The 17748-nt window shown below is 40.3% G+C and overlaps 1 protein-coding gene across 4 annotated transcripts in view; it reads right to left on the bottom strand.

Annotated features, from left to right (window-relative positions):
• The window catches only part of LOC116309203 (natural resistance-associated macrophage protein 2-like), a 30792-nt gene extending 19112 nt beyond the window's left edge, over positions 1-11680 (bottom strand). For 2 of the 4 annotated variants that reach the window (XM_031725750.2, XM_039604353.1), the window contains exons 1-4: positions 11369-11680; positions 10041-10130; positions 3474-3628; positions 3249-3371 (exon numbers count right to left, since the gene is read on the bottom strand). In XM_031725750.2, coding sequence (XP_031581610.1) covers positions 3249-3371; positions 3474-3628; positions 10041-10130; positions 11369-11390 — 390 coding nt within the window. In that variant the 5' untranslated portion in view covers positions 11391-11680. Of the gene's footprint in view, positions 1-3248; positions 3372-3473; positions 3629-10040; positions 10131-11368 lie in introns of those variants that run through there. The other 2 variants (XM_039604354.1, XM_039604355.1) reach the window with 2 other exon arrangements.
• Positions 11681-17748: the final 6068 nt, after the last annotated feature.

The raw sequence follows: 17748 nt of genomic DNA, 5'->3' as shown, positions 1-17748 counted from the left end.
TCGGTTAAACTTCAGTTAGGAAGCATAAACCACCGTGTATCAGCCCCCATAAAGGGAATGGTTTGGGTTGGTGAATGGTGGGTTGTCCTGCCTCTCCACTGTACCTGCAGGTGAAACTGATTCACAGCGGTTTATGTTCCTGACTGGACAAACTAACAGCCCTGAAGTGTAACTGATTTTGTGTTACACCGATGATCAAGGGCCCACTTAATTTTTGGAGTGATGCAGCTTATATAGATTTCTTTTAGATTATAGTCAACTTTATTTTACTTAAAAGTAATTCTATTTTTTTGGCACTATTGTCTGTTATTTTTATATGTTGTTACTGGTTGTGTCAATGTTTTATCTGCGGTAACAAAGGAAGTTATCAACCTTTGGGATAAATAAAGTACGTCTAAGCCCAGCTTGACTTCTTTTATTATCTTAAGTTGTGGCCCTCTGACAGAAACATATTTGCACATATAAAAAACTGAAACCTTTGCATTTTATGAAGCGCCTCTGCTTTTCAGTCAGTGTGAGCGGGTTTTCTGTGAAAAGAGACTGTTGTTTTGTGGCCACATTAACCTGACGCGAACTTTCACGAGTCCCGTACCCCTGTTTTACCATCTGCTCCTACTTCCCCTGTTGCGACATACTTCTGTCTTTGGTGGAAAACCTAAAAACGATAAAGGAAATGCAGTGCTATTCTTATGTCTCGCACTCCCTCTGCCTCCCCCATGACGGTGATGATGCTTTACTCTTCATCTATATTCTTATTTCGTTTTAGAACTCTGAATATAATCTGTTTGTGTTTTTCTTTCTTTTTTTCTGTCAAACAAACATATTTTGATTGCTTTATCTGAATTAAATCAATTAACACTTCTTGTCAGCACATGTGTTCAATGTTTGAGTGAAAAGACTGCTGCTGCTGGTTTATAAAGCACCGAACGGTTTATAAGCCAGCATGTTTTACATGTCTGATCTGCTGTGTATTGACCCCTCAGGTCTCCCAGTACAGGTCTGCTTTCTGTCCTCAGAGATAAAACTAAACATAGAAGCAGCAGCTTTCAGGTTTTTGCTCCACATGTCTGGAACAACCTCACAGAGACCAGGAGTAACTCCGTGTTCTGGTAAACTAAGACTGAAGACTTTTTGTTTGCCACTGCCTTTCATTAAAACCAAATAATTCTTGAACCAATTTCTTTCTAATGTGCTTTTACACAGTCTTATGTTGCATTTACAAGTTTTATTCAAAGCTTTTTTATGTTATTTTATGAGAAGCAATGTGAATTTTATTGTTGTTGAAAAGTGTTGAACACATTAACTTTGTCTTAATTAACGATAATTAAGCCTCACATTACTGAGCCACTACGAGACTTCTGAGCATTGCTTTTCTATGACTGTGCTGCAGCCTTGTCGCTGTGATTGGCTGCAGCTCAAAACCTTGAAAAGCCCTGCATACCTCCGGACTGACGGTCAGGATTAAGGCTTAGGGCCCGGTCACTCTTACACCAGTCTCAGTAAACATTCACTCAGTTTAAATGATGCGACTCCCGAGTTCAGGAATGTTTCCACCTGTTTAAGGGCAAAGGACACCTTTGTTAAACTTTGACCTGCAGTGCTGTGGGACTCGTGAATTTACAGCCAGTTTCAGGCGCAGTGAGTTAGACTTGTCTTTCAAGAAATATTGCTGAAATGCAAAAGAACAAATGACATAACTGGAAGAACCATTAATGCTGAAAGGTATCTACCGGTTGCAGAGCAACACATGATGATTTAGGTAAAGGCTTTGTCTGTTCTGCACATTTTCCAGCAGCAGTGCTCCATAATCCGAGTCTGAGCGCTAAATGGGCTTGCTAACACTCTTGAAAGGAAGTTCAACATAGCCAGACTTTCTTTTTGTTAGCTGGGAAAGACAAAGACAGTGTCACTGTGCACGCTCACAGAAAAGTGGAAACATGGCACGTCATTAAAGTCTTCTTCTGCATAAAATGTTGTCATTGAGTGCTACCTATTTCATTGCTGCCTACACCAGAAGAAGAGAGAGAAATTTATAAATAATATGAAAGATTAAACATGCTAATGGCGCTGCAAATAAATCTGAAACTAATATTGTGAATACTCAAGCTTTCACTGCAGTGCTGCTGTTTATTTCTAACACGACAGCTGCAAAGTTAGAAACTTTAAATTTGACTTGGCCCAAAGCGCGATGATGCAGATGTGAAAACCACTTTGGTTTAGTTGTCGGATGAGTGTGGAATGAAGTTTATTGACTGAATCGCCTTGGTGATAAACAGCCTACAAACACAGTGATTCTTTTTTAATCTAATGCATGTTGTGTTTGCTACAACTCCAACACTGGGCATCTGATTAGGACCAAGCTGAAAATCATATTTATGCACATTCCTCATCCATATGTGTGACGCACGGTTGGCGCTGGTCTAACTTTGTGAGGTACTTCTCAACAGATTAAGTGTTAAAAAGATATTTAGAGAAAAGAATTAGCGAACATGTGGCACTTCCAGACAATTTTAAACTGAAATCCAAACGTAACCTGCTCTGGACCAGTTGATGTGTTCAGCATAGGTTACCATGGTGATATAGCCAGGTTAAAAAAGCAAAACGTGCGACCCATCAGTCTGTATTTGCAGTACACTCACTCAGACCTGTCACCCACTGAAAACATTTGGAGGACAGTAAAAGACTCAACAATAAACAAGGCCAGAAACTGTTGAGCAAATCAAATTTTACCTCGAGCAAGAATAGGAAGATATTTTTGATTTCAAAATAATAGAAACTCATGCTTTCAATAACACTAACAGAGTGTGAAGAGGAGGTGAAGCAGCCCCTGTCTCAACTTTATTGAAGTTTGCTGCTGGCAAAAAAATTAAAATGAGCAGATATTTTAAAACAAAAGGTTCCCACTGTAAATATTAGATATGTTTAACTTTGTTTTTTAACTAAGGCTGCATTTCTTTTATATCTGACAAAATGCTCCAACTTTCAGAAAATTAGGATTTAATTTTAGTATCCAAGTAATCAGTGTTTTTTGAATTTGTTGCCTTTCTTGGTCCGGTGTTGTTATAACTTAGATATTTTGGGACATTAAACTGCTGCTTGTACAAAATAATTTGTGAAGTATAGTTGAAAAATAGTTAATTACCAAATAATTACCATAATTGCTAATAAAAATGATCTCAGTCTGACCTTCTCTCAGATAAGCTAACTCTTAATCAACCAAAACACAAACCAAGCATGATCTCAGTTACCTTGAAGCCAGCTTTGGCACCTGACTGCAGGTCAGACTCGATGTTACCTGGATCCAGGTAGGCTATGCTCATCAGAAACCCCGGGCCGGTGAAGGCCCAGAGCTTACGGAGACTGATCCACCTCTATGGCAGGGGGAAACAAAAGTTGCACCTCTAATAACATCAAATCTTGATTTATAGGGGATATTAACACAGGTTTGCATATGTAATCCAGGGTTGATTTACCACGTCATCCTCCTCAGGGACAGGGACTTTCTCGTCAAAGTAAGTGCTGGAAACAGGCTCATCACTGTGATTCTGGAGGAAGACCGAGGGTGTGGAGTGTACTCTGTGAGTGTATGTGGTCTGGATCACCCCTTTCTCTTCAACCACGTCATCCGCTGAAATTTAACACCAACAAAATGACAAAAGCATCGTAAGAAAGTAGAAAAGTGAACTTTACACAGGTCAACAACACACAAACAGCATGTTAGGCAGGCAGATGAGTAGGAAAACAACTGATATTTACATAATAATGTGAAGCTTAAAGTATAACATAATGCGTTCAATGTTTATCTTTTAGCTTGTTGAGAATGCAGTTTTGCTTCATTATAAACTTTCATAGAAACCAAAGTTTAACTGCAGTCAGAGCTGCAGGTAATAATGCCACCACGTTCAGTCAGATGAACTGTGTGCTTGTCTCCTTATTTTTCTTCTGTTTCCTCTGCGTTTTCTGTAAATCCCTCTGAATAAACGTAAACAGGTCGAGTTAAACAGATAAAGTCTATCGTCCATCCAAACATCTATTAACTATAACCATGTGTCTGCTGGGATTACAGGACCCCACACACATAACTGAAGATACAATAAAAAAATACTCTGCTTTAAACAGTAATTTCACACCCAGCAAACACTTATTTAAAATCCTTTAAAAACATGACTTTATGAGCTGGAAAGTCAACATTAGAGTCTTTAGTTTAGGCTCAGGTCTACGTTCCCACTGTCCACGTGCAGATCTCCACACAGCTCATCCCAAACAGCGAAAACTTGTTGAAGAATATTTTATTAGACAACATGGAGTTATGGTTAAAAGGTTTTAAGGTCAACGAAAAGACAAAGAATAAATTACGTGTGTCCAAATCTGCTTTGAAAGTGCCGATTCTTCTCCTCCACACTTCTGCAAACTTTAAAGACGGCATCTCTTGCTCAGAGGTGTCGGAGTTACAGTGCATCACTGTGTTGACTTAGCAGGTGGAAACAGTAAGTTTAGAGGCTTAAACAAATAAGCTCATCATGCAACACTCTATAAGACAATGCTTCACATGTAGAGAGAACGCAATGGTGTAAAGAAGTTTTTAATATTAAAAAAATGTGGCTAACTGACTGTCTTTTCTAAATGTCTGGTCTTGGTTGAAAATCCAAATTTAACTGATGTTGGACACGTCACCGTCTGCTGGATATCCATCCTGGGCTTTCTAGTTTGTTTAATAACATCCTTTCATCAATTAAGCAATAAAAATGATAAAACTCGTGATAAAATAATCTGTTCTGACATTTACTTCTTAGTCTGCTGCTTTTTTTTGTAGAACTATTTTCAACTTTCTAGCAAAATGACTTTCTGGCTTTTCACTTTTCAGCCAGAACATAAAAGGACGCCTTTCTGACGTGATGGGTTATGCCTCCTCCCTGCTCCTCCTGTTATCTGAAGCCTTCAGGGCTCCAGGTCATGTGAAGGCTTTTGTTTACAGCAGGTTTCTCCTGGTTTAGTCTCTTAATCTGAGCCAGCAATGTCTCCGCTATCAGGAACACGAGCTGCGTCAGTCTTATCTGAGCAGACGAGCTGCAATTATGACTGAGCACGAATACTACTCCTCTTTGTCTTTGGCCTTCAAATCCAAAGACAAAGAGGAGTTGAAAAGGGTGCAGAGAGAGCTGAGGGGACTGATAAGGAATGGGAAGGACAGCTACAGGCAGAAGATGGAGAACCAGCTTCAGCAAAATAACGTTGGTGAAGTCTGGAGAGGCCTCAGAACCATCTCAGGCCACAAACATCAGAACTCTCTGCCTGGGAGGGATGTGAGGTGGGCAAATGAACTGAATCATTTCTTCAACAGATTTGATTCAGCCATGAGGCAGTCTCCAACATCAGCTGCAGACTCACCCACCCCCACTGCTGCTGTTCCACCTCTGACACCTCAGACACTTCACACCTCCTCTATTCACCCTGCTCACCCCTCCCCATCCCCAACAACAGCATCCAATACACACTCAACACAAGGCTCCAGCCTGTCTCTCTCAACCACCCAGGTTAGGAGGGAACTGAGGAGGATTAAAGCCAAGAAGGCAGCGGGTCCAGATGGCATCAGCTCGAGGGTCGTCAGGTCCCGCGCGGACCAACTGTGTGGGGTGATCGAGCACCTCTTCAACCTGAGCCTGAGGCTGGGACGAGTCCCACAGCTCTGGAAAACCTCCTGTGTTGTACCAGTGCCAAAGACTTCACGCCCAAGGACCTCAACAGCTACAGGCGGTGGCTCTGACATCCCACCTGATGAAGACCCTGAGCGGTTGGTCCTGGCTCAGCTTCGGGCGCCTTGTGAGCTCATCACTGGACCCACTTCAGTTTGCCTACCAGCCTGGCATTGGAGCGGATGATGCCGTCATTCACCTCCTACATCGTTCCCTCGCTCACCTGGAGACCGCTGGGAGCACTGTGAGAATCATGTTCTTTGATTTCTCCAGTGCCTTCAACACCATTCTTCCCTCGGTTCTGAAGGACAAGCTGGAGAACTCAGGAGTGGACCATCACCTCACTACCTGGATTTTGGACTACCTCACCGACCGACCACAGTATGTGAGGACTCAGGGCTGTGTGTCGGACAGGGTCGTCTGCAGTAACGGGGCCCCACAGGGAACGGTTCTGGCTCCGTTCCTCTTCACCATCTACACTGCAGACTTCTCCCACAACTCCACCCAGTGCTTCCTGCAGAAGTTCTCTGATGACTCTGCAATAGTCGGCCTCATCACTGATGGGGACGACAAGGAGTACAGAGGACTGACTCAGGACTTTGTGGACTGGTGCCAGCTGAACTACCTCCAGATCAATGCCAGTAAAACCAAGGAGCTGGTGGTAGACTTCGCAGGCACAAACATCCTCCACTGCAACCACTGAACATCCAAGGTATGGACATTGAGGCTGTGGACAGCTACAGGTACCTTGGTGTTCATCTGAACAACAAACTGGACTGGACTCATAACTCAGACGCCCTCTACAGGAAAGGGCAGAGCAGACTGTACCTGCTGCGGAGACTCAGGTCGTTTGGAGTGGAGGGCCCACTCCTGAAGACCTTCTATGACTCTGTGGTGGCCTCAGCCATCTTTTATGGTGTGGGCTGCTGGGGCGGCAGCATCTCTGCTGGGGACAGGAAGAGACTGAACAGGCTGATCCGAAGGGCCAGCTCTGTTCTAGGATGCCCTCTGGACCCAGTGGAGGTGGTGAGTGACAGGAGAATGGCGGCTAAGCTGTCATCCCTGTTGGACAACATCTCCCACCCCATGCATGAGACTGTGACAGCACTGAGCAGCTCCTTCAGTGGGAGACTCGGCACCCACGGTGTGGGACGGAGAGATTTCGCAGGTCTTTCCTCCCCACTGCTGTAAGACTCCACAATAAAGACTTTTGCAGCTGATCAAACACACACATCCACACATGTGCAATAACACTAATGTGCAATAATCTTTTCTGGCATCGTTGTATTTTTACTCAGTTGTATATAGCATTTGTATTCTATTTTTATCTTATTGTATATTTTATTCTATTTTATTCTACTGTATATAGTATTTTATTTTATTCTATTCTGTACAGTTGTGTACTGTATTTATTCTTATTTTATTTTATTCTAATTTTTGCTTCATAACTTTTGCACTGTCCACTTCCTGCTGTGACAAAACAAATTTCCCACGTGTGGGACTAATAAAGGTTATCTTATCTTATCTCTTATCTTACTTTAAGTTAGAACACGACATTCAGAACTTGTTCTTCTTCATATCAAGAATGCCGTGTAAAGTTAAAGTGCCTTAATGCTTCTAAAACACATTAACACAGTTTAAGTTGCCCGTTGGACCAGGAGTGACTTCCAAGACCAGCCGTGACATAAATCCTTCTCACAGCTTTACAGCTTAAAGTTAAATTTTGTTTGAGCTCAGAAAAGCTTTCGGCAGAAGATCCTGAGTTTTCTGCCTGAATCCTTATGGACAGTGAAGCTCAAACATCCGAGAGAAAAGTATAAAGTAATTATCATAATTTAAAATAAATAAAATAAGAAAAAAAAACCCTCAAATATTCAGCAAAGAGCTGATCAATTTTGAGCTTATAATTCATAAGAACTTGTCATTACTTCATAAGAGCTTTTCGGAGCCCTTTCCAATGTGACAAACATCAGAACAACATAAACTGAGACTTTGTCACATCCTGTAACAGCAGCGAGTGGAACATTACAGATCCCGACGAGTCGACCAGCGTCAGCCTAATCCTCGGCAGGAAACTGCCAGGAAAAAAATCAACAACATGCTGACATTTATCATTGTAAATATTTATATTGAATGATATTTAGATGTGGATCCTGATGGCATTTTAAGCAATACTGTCCAGTCCAAAATAAGCAACAGCCAATATATGTTTATGAGTGTAAATGCCTTTTGAGAAGTGCAGTAACTACGAATGCAGTGCAGCGTTTCACGGCCTGAGGAACTTCTTTGAGTCAAGCAGAAGAAACACTCAGGTTCAGGTTTTTCTCTCTTTACCTTCAATCAGCAGGTGAACCAACAATCACCACTCAGGAGCTTTTGATCACATCACAACGTCTTCTTTCTTTTTTTGTACTTTTTAAAGACTTCCAATCCAGCAGTTTTCTCAAAATGTTCTTGCCCAGGGCACACCAACGGGCAAGCCAAAATTTCAAGGCACACCTTTACAAAAACAAACAAACAACGTACGTCTGCTGATATATCCTCAGTTCACGGTCTTCTTCTTTTAACATGGAGATCATGGGCGAAAAACTGCCCCAGGGCCAGAACTGGTCCATAGACCATTATATATGATTTAAGTCTACTTCAACTGTGGACGCTCCACTTGAGTTTGCAAACAAACTTTTAGTTATAAACTGTAACAAATTTTCTCCAACGGTAAATATAAGAAACAGAAGTTTTCAACTTTTTCCTTACAAAAAATCTTGTTTTTAAAACAAGGACCGGTTATTGTCTGCTGTGTCTAGCATATATTTAGCACAATTCAGCACTGTTTTAATTCATGTCTTTGAAGTGCGCACGCCTCTGAGCTGATAGAGCTAGCCTGACATCTGACAAGTGCCCCCATTCAACCGGTGTACGTCTTGCTTTCACGGCCTCACGACACTGAGCAGACCAGGTGTCTCTCAGAACAGACATTTGGTTTGCAGTTTGTCTCTTTAGCCTGGGATCGTGCTAACTTTAACCAGCTTTTCCAGACGGGTGACACACTTGAGCTGAAGACTGTTGACATCCTCAGTCCAGCTGGAGCCAGAAGACAGGGAGCTGTCACTTTGGTCTGTACCGACTCTGTCTCTTCTTTAGGTGGACAGTCGTCTGCACCGGTGTTTAGTTGTGGTCTGTGCCACAGGAAAAAAGTGATCATATTTCCTTCCTGCTGTCAGTCGGGGTTGTTGATTTGTCACAGTCTCATAATTCCCACCATCTGGGTGCAGCACGAAGGACTGGGGGCTGAGTGCGTGCAAAGTATCGAAGATAAAGCTCAAAACAAGGGAAGCTAATCTGATGGCTCCTTAAACATATATTCTTTTTAATGTCCAGCAGGGTTCAACAAGCCTTTAAGTTGTATAGATGCCTGTGGGGAAAACAGGCCTCAGTAAATACTTTACTGGTGACTTTATGTGTTCAGTCATTTGTTTGAAAGGTATTTAGAAAATATGTGGCCACTCTTCAAGTCAGGAAGGAGGATAAATCTGTCAGGCCATCAGTCGCAGTCAGATCCACCCCGCCCTCGTTTGTTACGCCTTTTTTCAAAATACGACAGACAGCAGACATGTTAAGCTCCGTGCTTCATAACAGGAACCACTGTCACAGTGGCTATGTCCATCTTTATATACAGTCTATGGGAATCACTGGTCTAATACAGGCATCCATCCCTTTTTCCTAAGCTTATTCAGGAGTGTTTGAGCCTATCCCAGATGTCATGCGGAAGAGGGAAGGTATATCTAGAAGAGGTTTCACAGCACAAAGAGACAACCATCATTTACACCTACGTACATTTGGAATCAGGTAACCTAAGATGCATGTCTTTGATAGATGCACCACCTTACCCCTGGTCAGCTGTGAAATGAGTCTCCAAAAGGAGACAGAAATACTGTAAGCTAGTAATTTAATGGTCTCCATATTTTAATTGAAAAAAGATGCCAACTAAAAAAAAATTAGGGGACTCAAATTAATTCTCTTGTACACAAATTTGTTGAGAAATCTATTTGGAGCCACGCTGTTAATGCCTGGAAAGTGAAAGCAAAGAGATGATCGAGTCTTGGTTGAACAGATATGAATTAATAATACGATAAAAGTCAACAGTTTGTTCTGCTTTTAGGGGAAAAGAGGAGCTGATGCTTCACTTCCCCCGACACAGAGCAGATTTGTGTTTTGCTGTCACGACGCTGTAACAGCTTCCTGTAGCGCTCAACGTTGCTGAGTAAGTCTGGCTGAAAGGTTTCATGTATTTCATAAAAATGTGATGAGTCCTTAAAAAAATGCTGTGTACAGGATAAACATCCTCACCTTGTCTTTCAGCTTGCTCTGGCTCCTGATCTGTGGGAATACTGGGAGGTAGCGAGGAAATGTGGATCTGCTCAGGAGCGGGGTTTCTGCCTGGAAGCAAACAGGTAATTATACTGGGATTAAAGTGATTTATGTAATCAGAGTACATACACAGAATCAAATCCTTCACACACAGAAAACTATGAGAAACTATGTACAAATGTGTAGTCGGGCCTCCACTCAGTTCTCTGATATGCGTATGTATTATGTATTCTAATACTTCCAAAGATATGTGCGGTGCTGTGCAAAAGTCTTGAGTCACGCCTCATTTTTTAAATTTTGCTTGCAAAATGTGAAAAAGGTGCAAAGATTTATTGAAACATGTGCAATATAAGATAAAAACAGAGTTTGTACAATTCTAACGAGCTTGAAAGTTGATATTTGGTGTGACCAGTCTTCGGGGTTAGTTCTCCAGGCTTCTTGGGGGACTTTCGAAGCTCTTCTTTGGATGTTTGCTCATTTTTTCTTCTGTCCTCTGTCCAGATGTCCTTATAATGCTTCCATAATGTCGGGGTACACGCTCTGGGGAGGCCAATCCATGACTGATAGACTTCCACTGTATACTTTTCTGTGCAGGTATGACTTTACTGCACTGACAGTGTGTTTGGGATCACTGTCATGCTGATAAATGAAGCTTCTCTCAATCAGACACTTTCCAGTCTTACAGGCTTACAGATGTAGACGCCCACCGTGTACCTCTAATAAAAGCCTGAGCCCCCCAAAAATAATGTTACATTGTTTTTGTCGCTCATTCATCTCAGTATTTACAGTTTTTATTCATAACAGCATTTGTTTTTTTTAAATGAATAAACATTTTATTTGAAATAACATCAGAAAAGAAGCCTACCTGTAATCACACATTTATAAGTATCAGTATTTTACATACACATATTTTGTTTACAGCGCTCATCACACATTTCTAAATAATATTGGTAGAATTAAACTTCCACAGATGGAGAATTACTTTTATTATAAAGTCATTTAGAATTTTATAATATAACACACGAGTTACTTTACTGATTTAACTGCAACTTGCATCAATGCTGTAAATTTAATGAGGGCAGTTGAGGGGGTATAATTACCTGCCCTGCTCGTGACAACAAGTTCCTGTGATAGTGTAACTTTATACAACAGGAAACGATAAACCCAATAAACACGACAAGGTTAATATGAACTTTGTGACACGATAAATCTGTGCTATAATATCCTATAATATGCGTCTGTGTAGATCTCCAGACAGCCAGCATCACCTGTGCTGCACGAGGAAACGATCCAAAGGGAAAACTCACCTGAGCGCAGGAAGGAAAACATGCTTCTTCTTTGTGTCTTTAACACTTTGAAATCTTCTCATCGGACGAAACCAGAACTAAACTTCTGAACTCCAAGCTGGTAAACGTGTCCTCGCTTCCTTCTTGGATCCAGTGGAATTTACGCGGAGCAGGAATATCCGGCAGGTTGGACATCCTCCCTCCGAGTGAAGGTGTTGACTTATCGTGCAGGTAAAGAGAAGGAGGAGGAGGAAAGGGAATCTCCCTGAGGACAAAGTCACACATATAACCTTAAACTTTGATAAATGATCCAGTCCTCTTGCCACTTTCTACCACGTGACCAGGTTTGCCCGAACAACCTGAGCAGAACAGCAGGAAATGATCTCTCGTGCAGGAGATTTCAAAATAAAGCGAACGACCTGGTTAATATTTTAATGAAACGATTTTTACACTCGTCCAGGTGGGAGTGAAGCTGAAATCCACGCGTCAGCTTTTTTTTCTTTTTTTCTTTTTTGTGCTGGTTTCCATTCAAAATAAAAGTCACATCAAACGTTCCGAGCTGCAATTTTCAAACTAAAGTCCACATGAGGTAGTGACAGGTACATAAACAGACTAGAGTGCTCTCAAATTACAGGGAAGTGAAATTATTCACTTTACCGCTTCAAACTTTGGACATTAAACGCAATTATTAACTTTTTATCTGCGAAATTTACACGAAAACCTATTTTGTATTCAAAAATAGATGTATCTTTATATCCTGACTTACATAGCTGGTTTTGTAAAACCTCTTTGACAACTTAAGTATAACGTTAACAATTAAAAACCTGAATAAAAAAATAAGAGCAATTTATATCATACTATATTAAGCTACAGTTGTACCTTAATACAACTCGTGGCTCAAGAGTTGGCAGTTCGTCTTGTAATCGGAAAGTTGCTGGTTCGACTCCCGGCTACGACAGTCTCGGTTGTTGTTTCCTTGGGCAAGACACTTCACCCGTTGCCTGCTTGTGGTGGTCAGAGGGCCCGGTGGCGCCAGTGTCCGGCAGCCTCGCCTCTGTCAGTGCGCCCCAGGGCAGCTGTTGCTACAATGTAGCTTGCCATCACCAGTGTGTGAATGGGTGGATGACTGAATGTGTGTAAAGCGCTTTGGGGTCCATAGGGACGAAGTAAAGCGCTATACAAACAGAGGCCATTTAATCAGAAGTTTACATCCATTTATCATGAGCATGAATATTACTGGGCTTTTAGTGATTTCTTTGATTTCCTTTCCCCCCAGGGTAAAGCATACTTAAGAAACAAAAAAACAAAAAAACAAGAATTGTGTGCACAACTCTGAACTAGTTTGGATTATCTCTAACCCACACAGGGTAAAAATCATACATACAAGCTCAAATCTATGCATACAAACTCACTAACATTTGGTTTAATGTTCCAAAATGTAAAATTTATAGTACACAAAGATGTCACATTATTGGTTTTATTCAGAGTCTCGACATTGGCTTTGTAAAGTAAGTGAGTATGGTTAATCAGTACTGAGAGCTATACAAATACACAACACATCAACACATTAACATACTGCGTGGATTAGCAATACAGACACTGACAGAAGACCATGAAAACATTAATTAGAGGAATCTAATGCAGCCGTTCCCACAACCTCCATACCGAACTGCACGTCTGTGTCCATGAGAAACTTACTTTTACTTGTAATCAGGTAAAATTGCAGCTTTAGATGCATTTCTCTAAAGAATTTAGCTTTTAGTCATTTAATACTAACCTGTAATCATCTTTCACGACACTGATTGTGAGTCAGGTCCCTAAATTGGGCAGCACTAATAGTTTATTTTAAACTTAATTTATAACTCGGAAACCGTCCAGAAACCAGGGTGTCAGATTCCTGCTGAACTGAGTTAGTTATTGATAGTTAATTAAGTACAGCTTCTTATTTTATCTGTACATAAAATATCTTTGTGATTTTTTTTGTTTTGACAAAACAAGCCACTTATCACTGCTGTTTAACTAGCAAATCAATCAATAATGAAGTCGTTATTAGGAGCAACAATGTGCTAAATGTAGTGGCTTGTTAAAAGTGAGACAATGAATCTAAAAACACTGTGAGCCAGGGCTAAGATACCAAAGTTGTGTGTGTTTTGCTCTTGTTTTAACTTTAAATAGTGTAAATTAAACAAGAATACTGATTAAAGAGTTTGTTTCATTTTTAAAATCACACAGTACAATAAAACATGTCTTTTGTATGCTTTACAGTTAATTAAACCCACTGTGGTGCAAAATTATTCAATTTAAAATTAGACAAGACAAAGAAATGGATGAGGAAGAGAAGAATGTTTCTAAATCCTTGTTAATCCTGTTGCAGATTGGTGTCTTGTTGACCAAACAACGATTTAATTGCAGCTTGCATCAACAGTGCAGTTTAATGAGGACAGTTAGGGGCTATAATTATCCTTCCTTGCACATGACAACAAGTTCCTGTGATTATGTAGCTTTATACAACAGGAAACAACAAATCCCATTAAACACTAAAAGGTTATGTGACACTATAAATCCATGGTATAATATCCTAAACACATAAAAAAGAGAGGACATGTGAAAAAAAGAATATGAGCGAAGAAGCTGAGAAATAAAACTACTCAGACAGGCAGACAGGTGAGAAGATCTGAATAAGGTTTCTAAAACACTAAGAGTCCAAACATACTGGAAGCTGGAGTCAAGATGTGTGTTTGTTTTGTATTTTAATTTTTAAAATGCTGACATTATTAACAAAAAATACAAAAGATGCCATGCTCTAAACCCTTTAATTATGGTATATTGCAGTTGCAGTATTTACATTGTAATGTGAATTTAACAGGACTGCTTTCATGCAAAAAAATTAAAAATCAAGATGTTTGCTTTGTAAAATGAACATATTTAATCCAAAGCCATAATTATTGTACTTATCAGATATCTTGCTGCAAGGATACCTTTAAAGAGTGCAGTCACCTCCTGCTGCAGGTGTCTGTACGCCCTCTAGCAGCAGCAAGAGCTGTGATTTGTTTTTATGTCCAAGAAAGACTTGAGCCATGCTCTGGAGTGAGTTGCAACAATAAGAGCAGCCACTAGGTGGCGACAAATGCTGACTGATTTACACTCCGGAAGCGCCACTCTGCTGAGAGCTCACTGCACTGATGTTTCACTGTGCTGAGCTTTTATTTTACTGACGCCTCAGTTACACGGTGCTCTCCACTCTTGAACATCAAACATCAGCTTCATCTGCTGGTTTACCTTCTGAAACTCCGGATTCATCGTTCTTTTTAACAACAGGCAAACTGAGTGACTAGAGCTGGGAAAAAAGAAGTACTAATAACATCAACGCTGGCACAGAGAACCTATTATTTGTTTTATTATTGTTATTTGCCCCTGTCGAGGCTATTATAGTTTATTAAATGCAAAGAAATATATAAATAAAATAAAAAAAAATAAAAAGTGTTGATATTTTAGTTAGTCTAGTTTAGTTTTAGTCAATTCACTTACAAAATTAAAATAACTGCAGGAGATGTTTAGTGATCAGCTGACGACATTTGTCAGCACACATGAGGAGGCTTTGGTACAAATTTCTCGACTTGTTTTATGACTGGGTCACGTGTTTATGTTGAAATATGTGTTGTGAGCTCATGGAAGTGGTTTGCAAAACGGCTTGCATGTGTGCAGCAGCAGAGTGACGTAGCAGGGCATGTATGCGATTCATTGAATAGATGCTTAGAATCAGCTGGGCTGTCAGCTGATTCAGGATGACGTCTGCTGGGACTGTTGTGCTCTGGTTTGATGTTTTAGTTTAAGGATGTTTAAACTCTTAAGTAAAACCTAGTATTGCATCATACTTCAGGGCAGAAAAGAACGTCTGATGAAGCCCTCATTACTTCACCGGACACGTCTGTGCAGATAATGCTGCATAAATACTCATGAAAATATACTTTTTGCTGTTTTTGTCTGTGTTTGGCCTGTTGATACTTTAACCTCAGGCAAAGAGCTTCCAGCACCGTCACCACAATGCTGGTAATGTTTCTTTTATAGTCTTATAGAAAGTAATAAGATGCCCAGCCTTTCCAAGGTTATGATTTAAGATTAATGGCGTACTTAGAAAACTGTGACCAATATGATGATGATGATTATTATTATTATTGTTGTTGAATTTAATGCAGAAGGAAGCTAGTTGTAGCTTCAAGGACCTTGGAACGCTGCTCTTTGAGGAATAAGCTTTTTAACCAACTATGACATTAACTGTGATCTTCTTGGCTCTTACAGAAAGACTTTTAGTCATTTCTTAAGTGTAAGGATATTTTTTTTTAAAGTAAAAAAGCATATAGATAGAGTCAGATTTAGTCAGTAACAGCTGTGAGGCCAAGCTGAACAACCCTGGGCTCTGTGAATCAGACACAGTTATTAATACAACAAATCTGTGAGCGAGATTTGAAAAACTCCTGCAAAATTGACTTTTTTTAAACATCCGTCTAATCAAAAAGGAATTAGAGGCTAAATAAAAGCCTTAAACCCCTGAGTTATTAAACACTGATATTATTGAAGCTGTTCTAACAAAATCTCAGTTTCAGCTCAGCGAAAAGTGCTGTATCAGAAATAATGATCATACCAGACAGAATTCAGCTTTGCATGACTCAAAGTTCAAAAAAGATCCTTAATCTTCTAACACTGTGCCATATCTGGTCCTTTGCAGTTTTAAAACTGGCTCTCGTGTCAGTGTAAAATTTTGCCTCATCCATTTATAGCTAGAACTAAACACACAGGTGCAGCTCCACAGCACCTGTAACTGTGGACTAGCTGACACAGAACGGCTACAAAAAGGAAATCTGAAGCTAAAGGAAGTCAGTTTCACTGGTAGCCGAAGACTGAGCAGCCTTTATCCTTACCGAGTGTAAAGACTGTGTGTTGATTTGCCACAAGACTATTTCTGTTGTAAAATAAATAGCTTCATCACTTTGATGTTTGAATGTAAATATTAACAAAAATTATGGACTCAAAGACAGAGAACGGAGGCTTAATTTTCATGCACCACCAGCTGCATGGCAGAAGGTTTCAGTTAAACTTTTGTTCTGCTGGTTCTTTATCAAACTTCCTGCACAGCTGTTGAGTTGTCATCCTTGGGCAAGGGCAAAATTAAAGATCAGCTACTTTTCTTTAACACCAGGCTCTATTAATTCTTATTAAATGACCAAAAGTAGGAAAAGCTGTGATATTGAAGCTGGTGAAACGGGTTGGTATTCTATGCATTGGATGAGGTCTTAGTTCTTGGGTCTTGAGTAGATTGTTCCCTGTGAGGCTGGATGAGGCTGCTTTAGGTTGACTTTCTTTACCTGAAATGTAAAGGGGAACATTTATGCTGTCATGGCCGCTGAGGCTGGTTATGTTTGGACTCGTGTTTAACGTTTCTCTCTGTCACTATGGCGGTAATTTTGCTCCCATTGTTGACTTCTGTTCTCACCGTGTAACTCCAGTCTCTTGTTCTGTGTCCTGTTTAAGGAAACTGTTTACCTACCTGTAAGACTTACCTGCCTTGCCTCGTGGAGATCCATGCTCGCAGCCCTGCACCCTCCACTGAAATCCATATTCTCTGGTTGCCGTCTCTTCGTCTCTCCTGGAACCAAGCCTGCCCTCTGGCTCTTCTTCTCATTGCTCTAACTCATCACAAGGAAGGAATACAAACTACGACTCGCTGCTTTCAGTCAGCCAGTCCCATATTTCATGCCACTGCCATTCCTCTTTACAGACCCTCTCAGACTGTATGCATATCCTCCAGCCCAAGGGTGTCAAAAATAAGGCCCGGGGGCCAGAATCTGCCAGACAAAGACTCCAGTCTGGCCCACTGGGCGGCTTTGGAAAATGTAAAGGAGGACATAGATTTTAGACTTTTAACTGTATTTTTGCAGCCATTTGTATTGCACCAACATAAATAATAAGTAGCAGATAAACAATTAAATGACAGAAAGTTCCTGTTTTTTTTTACTACATTTTCGACTGCTATGGAAATTTGATTTTTACAAAACTGCTAAAAAATACAAAATAAAATAAGGATATATTCTGTGAATTAACAAAAATATCTTTTATAGTCACAGGAAAGTCTGAACAATCACCTAACAAAACTTTTTTTGTCATTTTACACATTTATCTTTTACAATTTATAGCCAAAGAGTCTGACAGACTACTTTCCTTTACTACAGCAGAATTTCTTAAAATCTGAGACGTACTGTTGGTCTTACACTTCTTTTTCTTTCTCTTATTTTAAAATATCTTGGTTGTTGGTGTGAAATTCTTTGCTCTGACTCATCATTTCATTTTGCTTCCTGTCTTGAGTTTTTTATTATTGCCTCCCCTGTTTCCTCTATTAGTGTTCT

This window comes from Oreochromis aureus, linkage group 20 (genome assembly GCF_013358895.1).
Source record: "Oreochromis aureus strain Israel breed Guangdong linkage group 20, ZZ_aureus, whole genome shotgun sequence".
Taxonomy (NCBI): domain Eukaryota; kingdom Metazoa; phylum Chordata; class Actinopteri; order Cichliformes; family Cichlidae; genus Oreochromis; species Oreochromis aureus.
The sequence above is the reverse complement of the archived record's forward strand: the minus strand, read 5'-3'. Positions and strand labels throughout refer to the sequence as shown.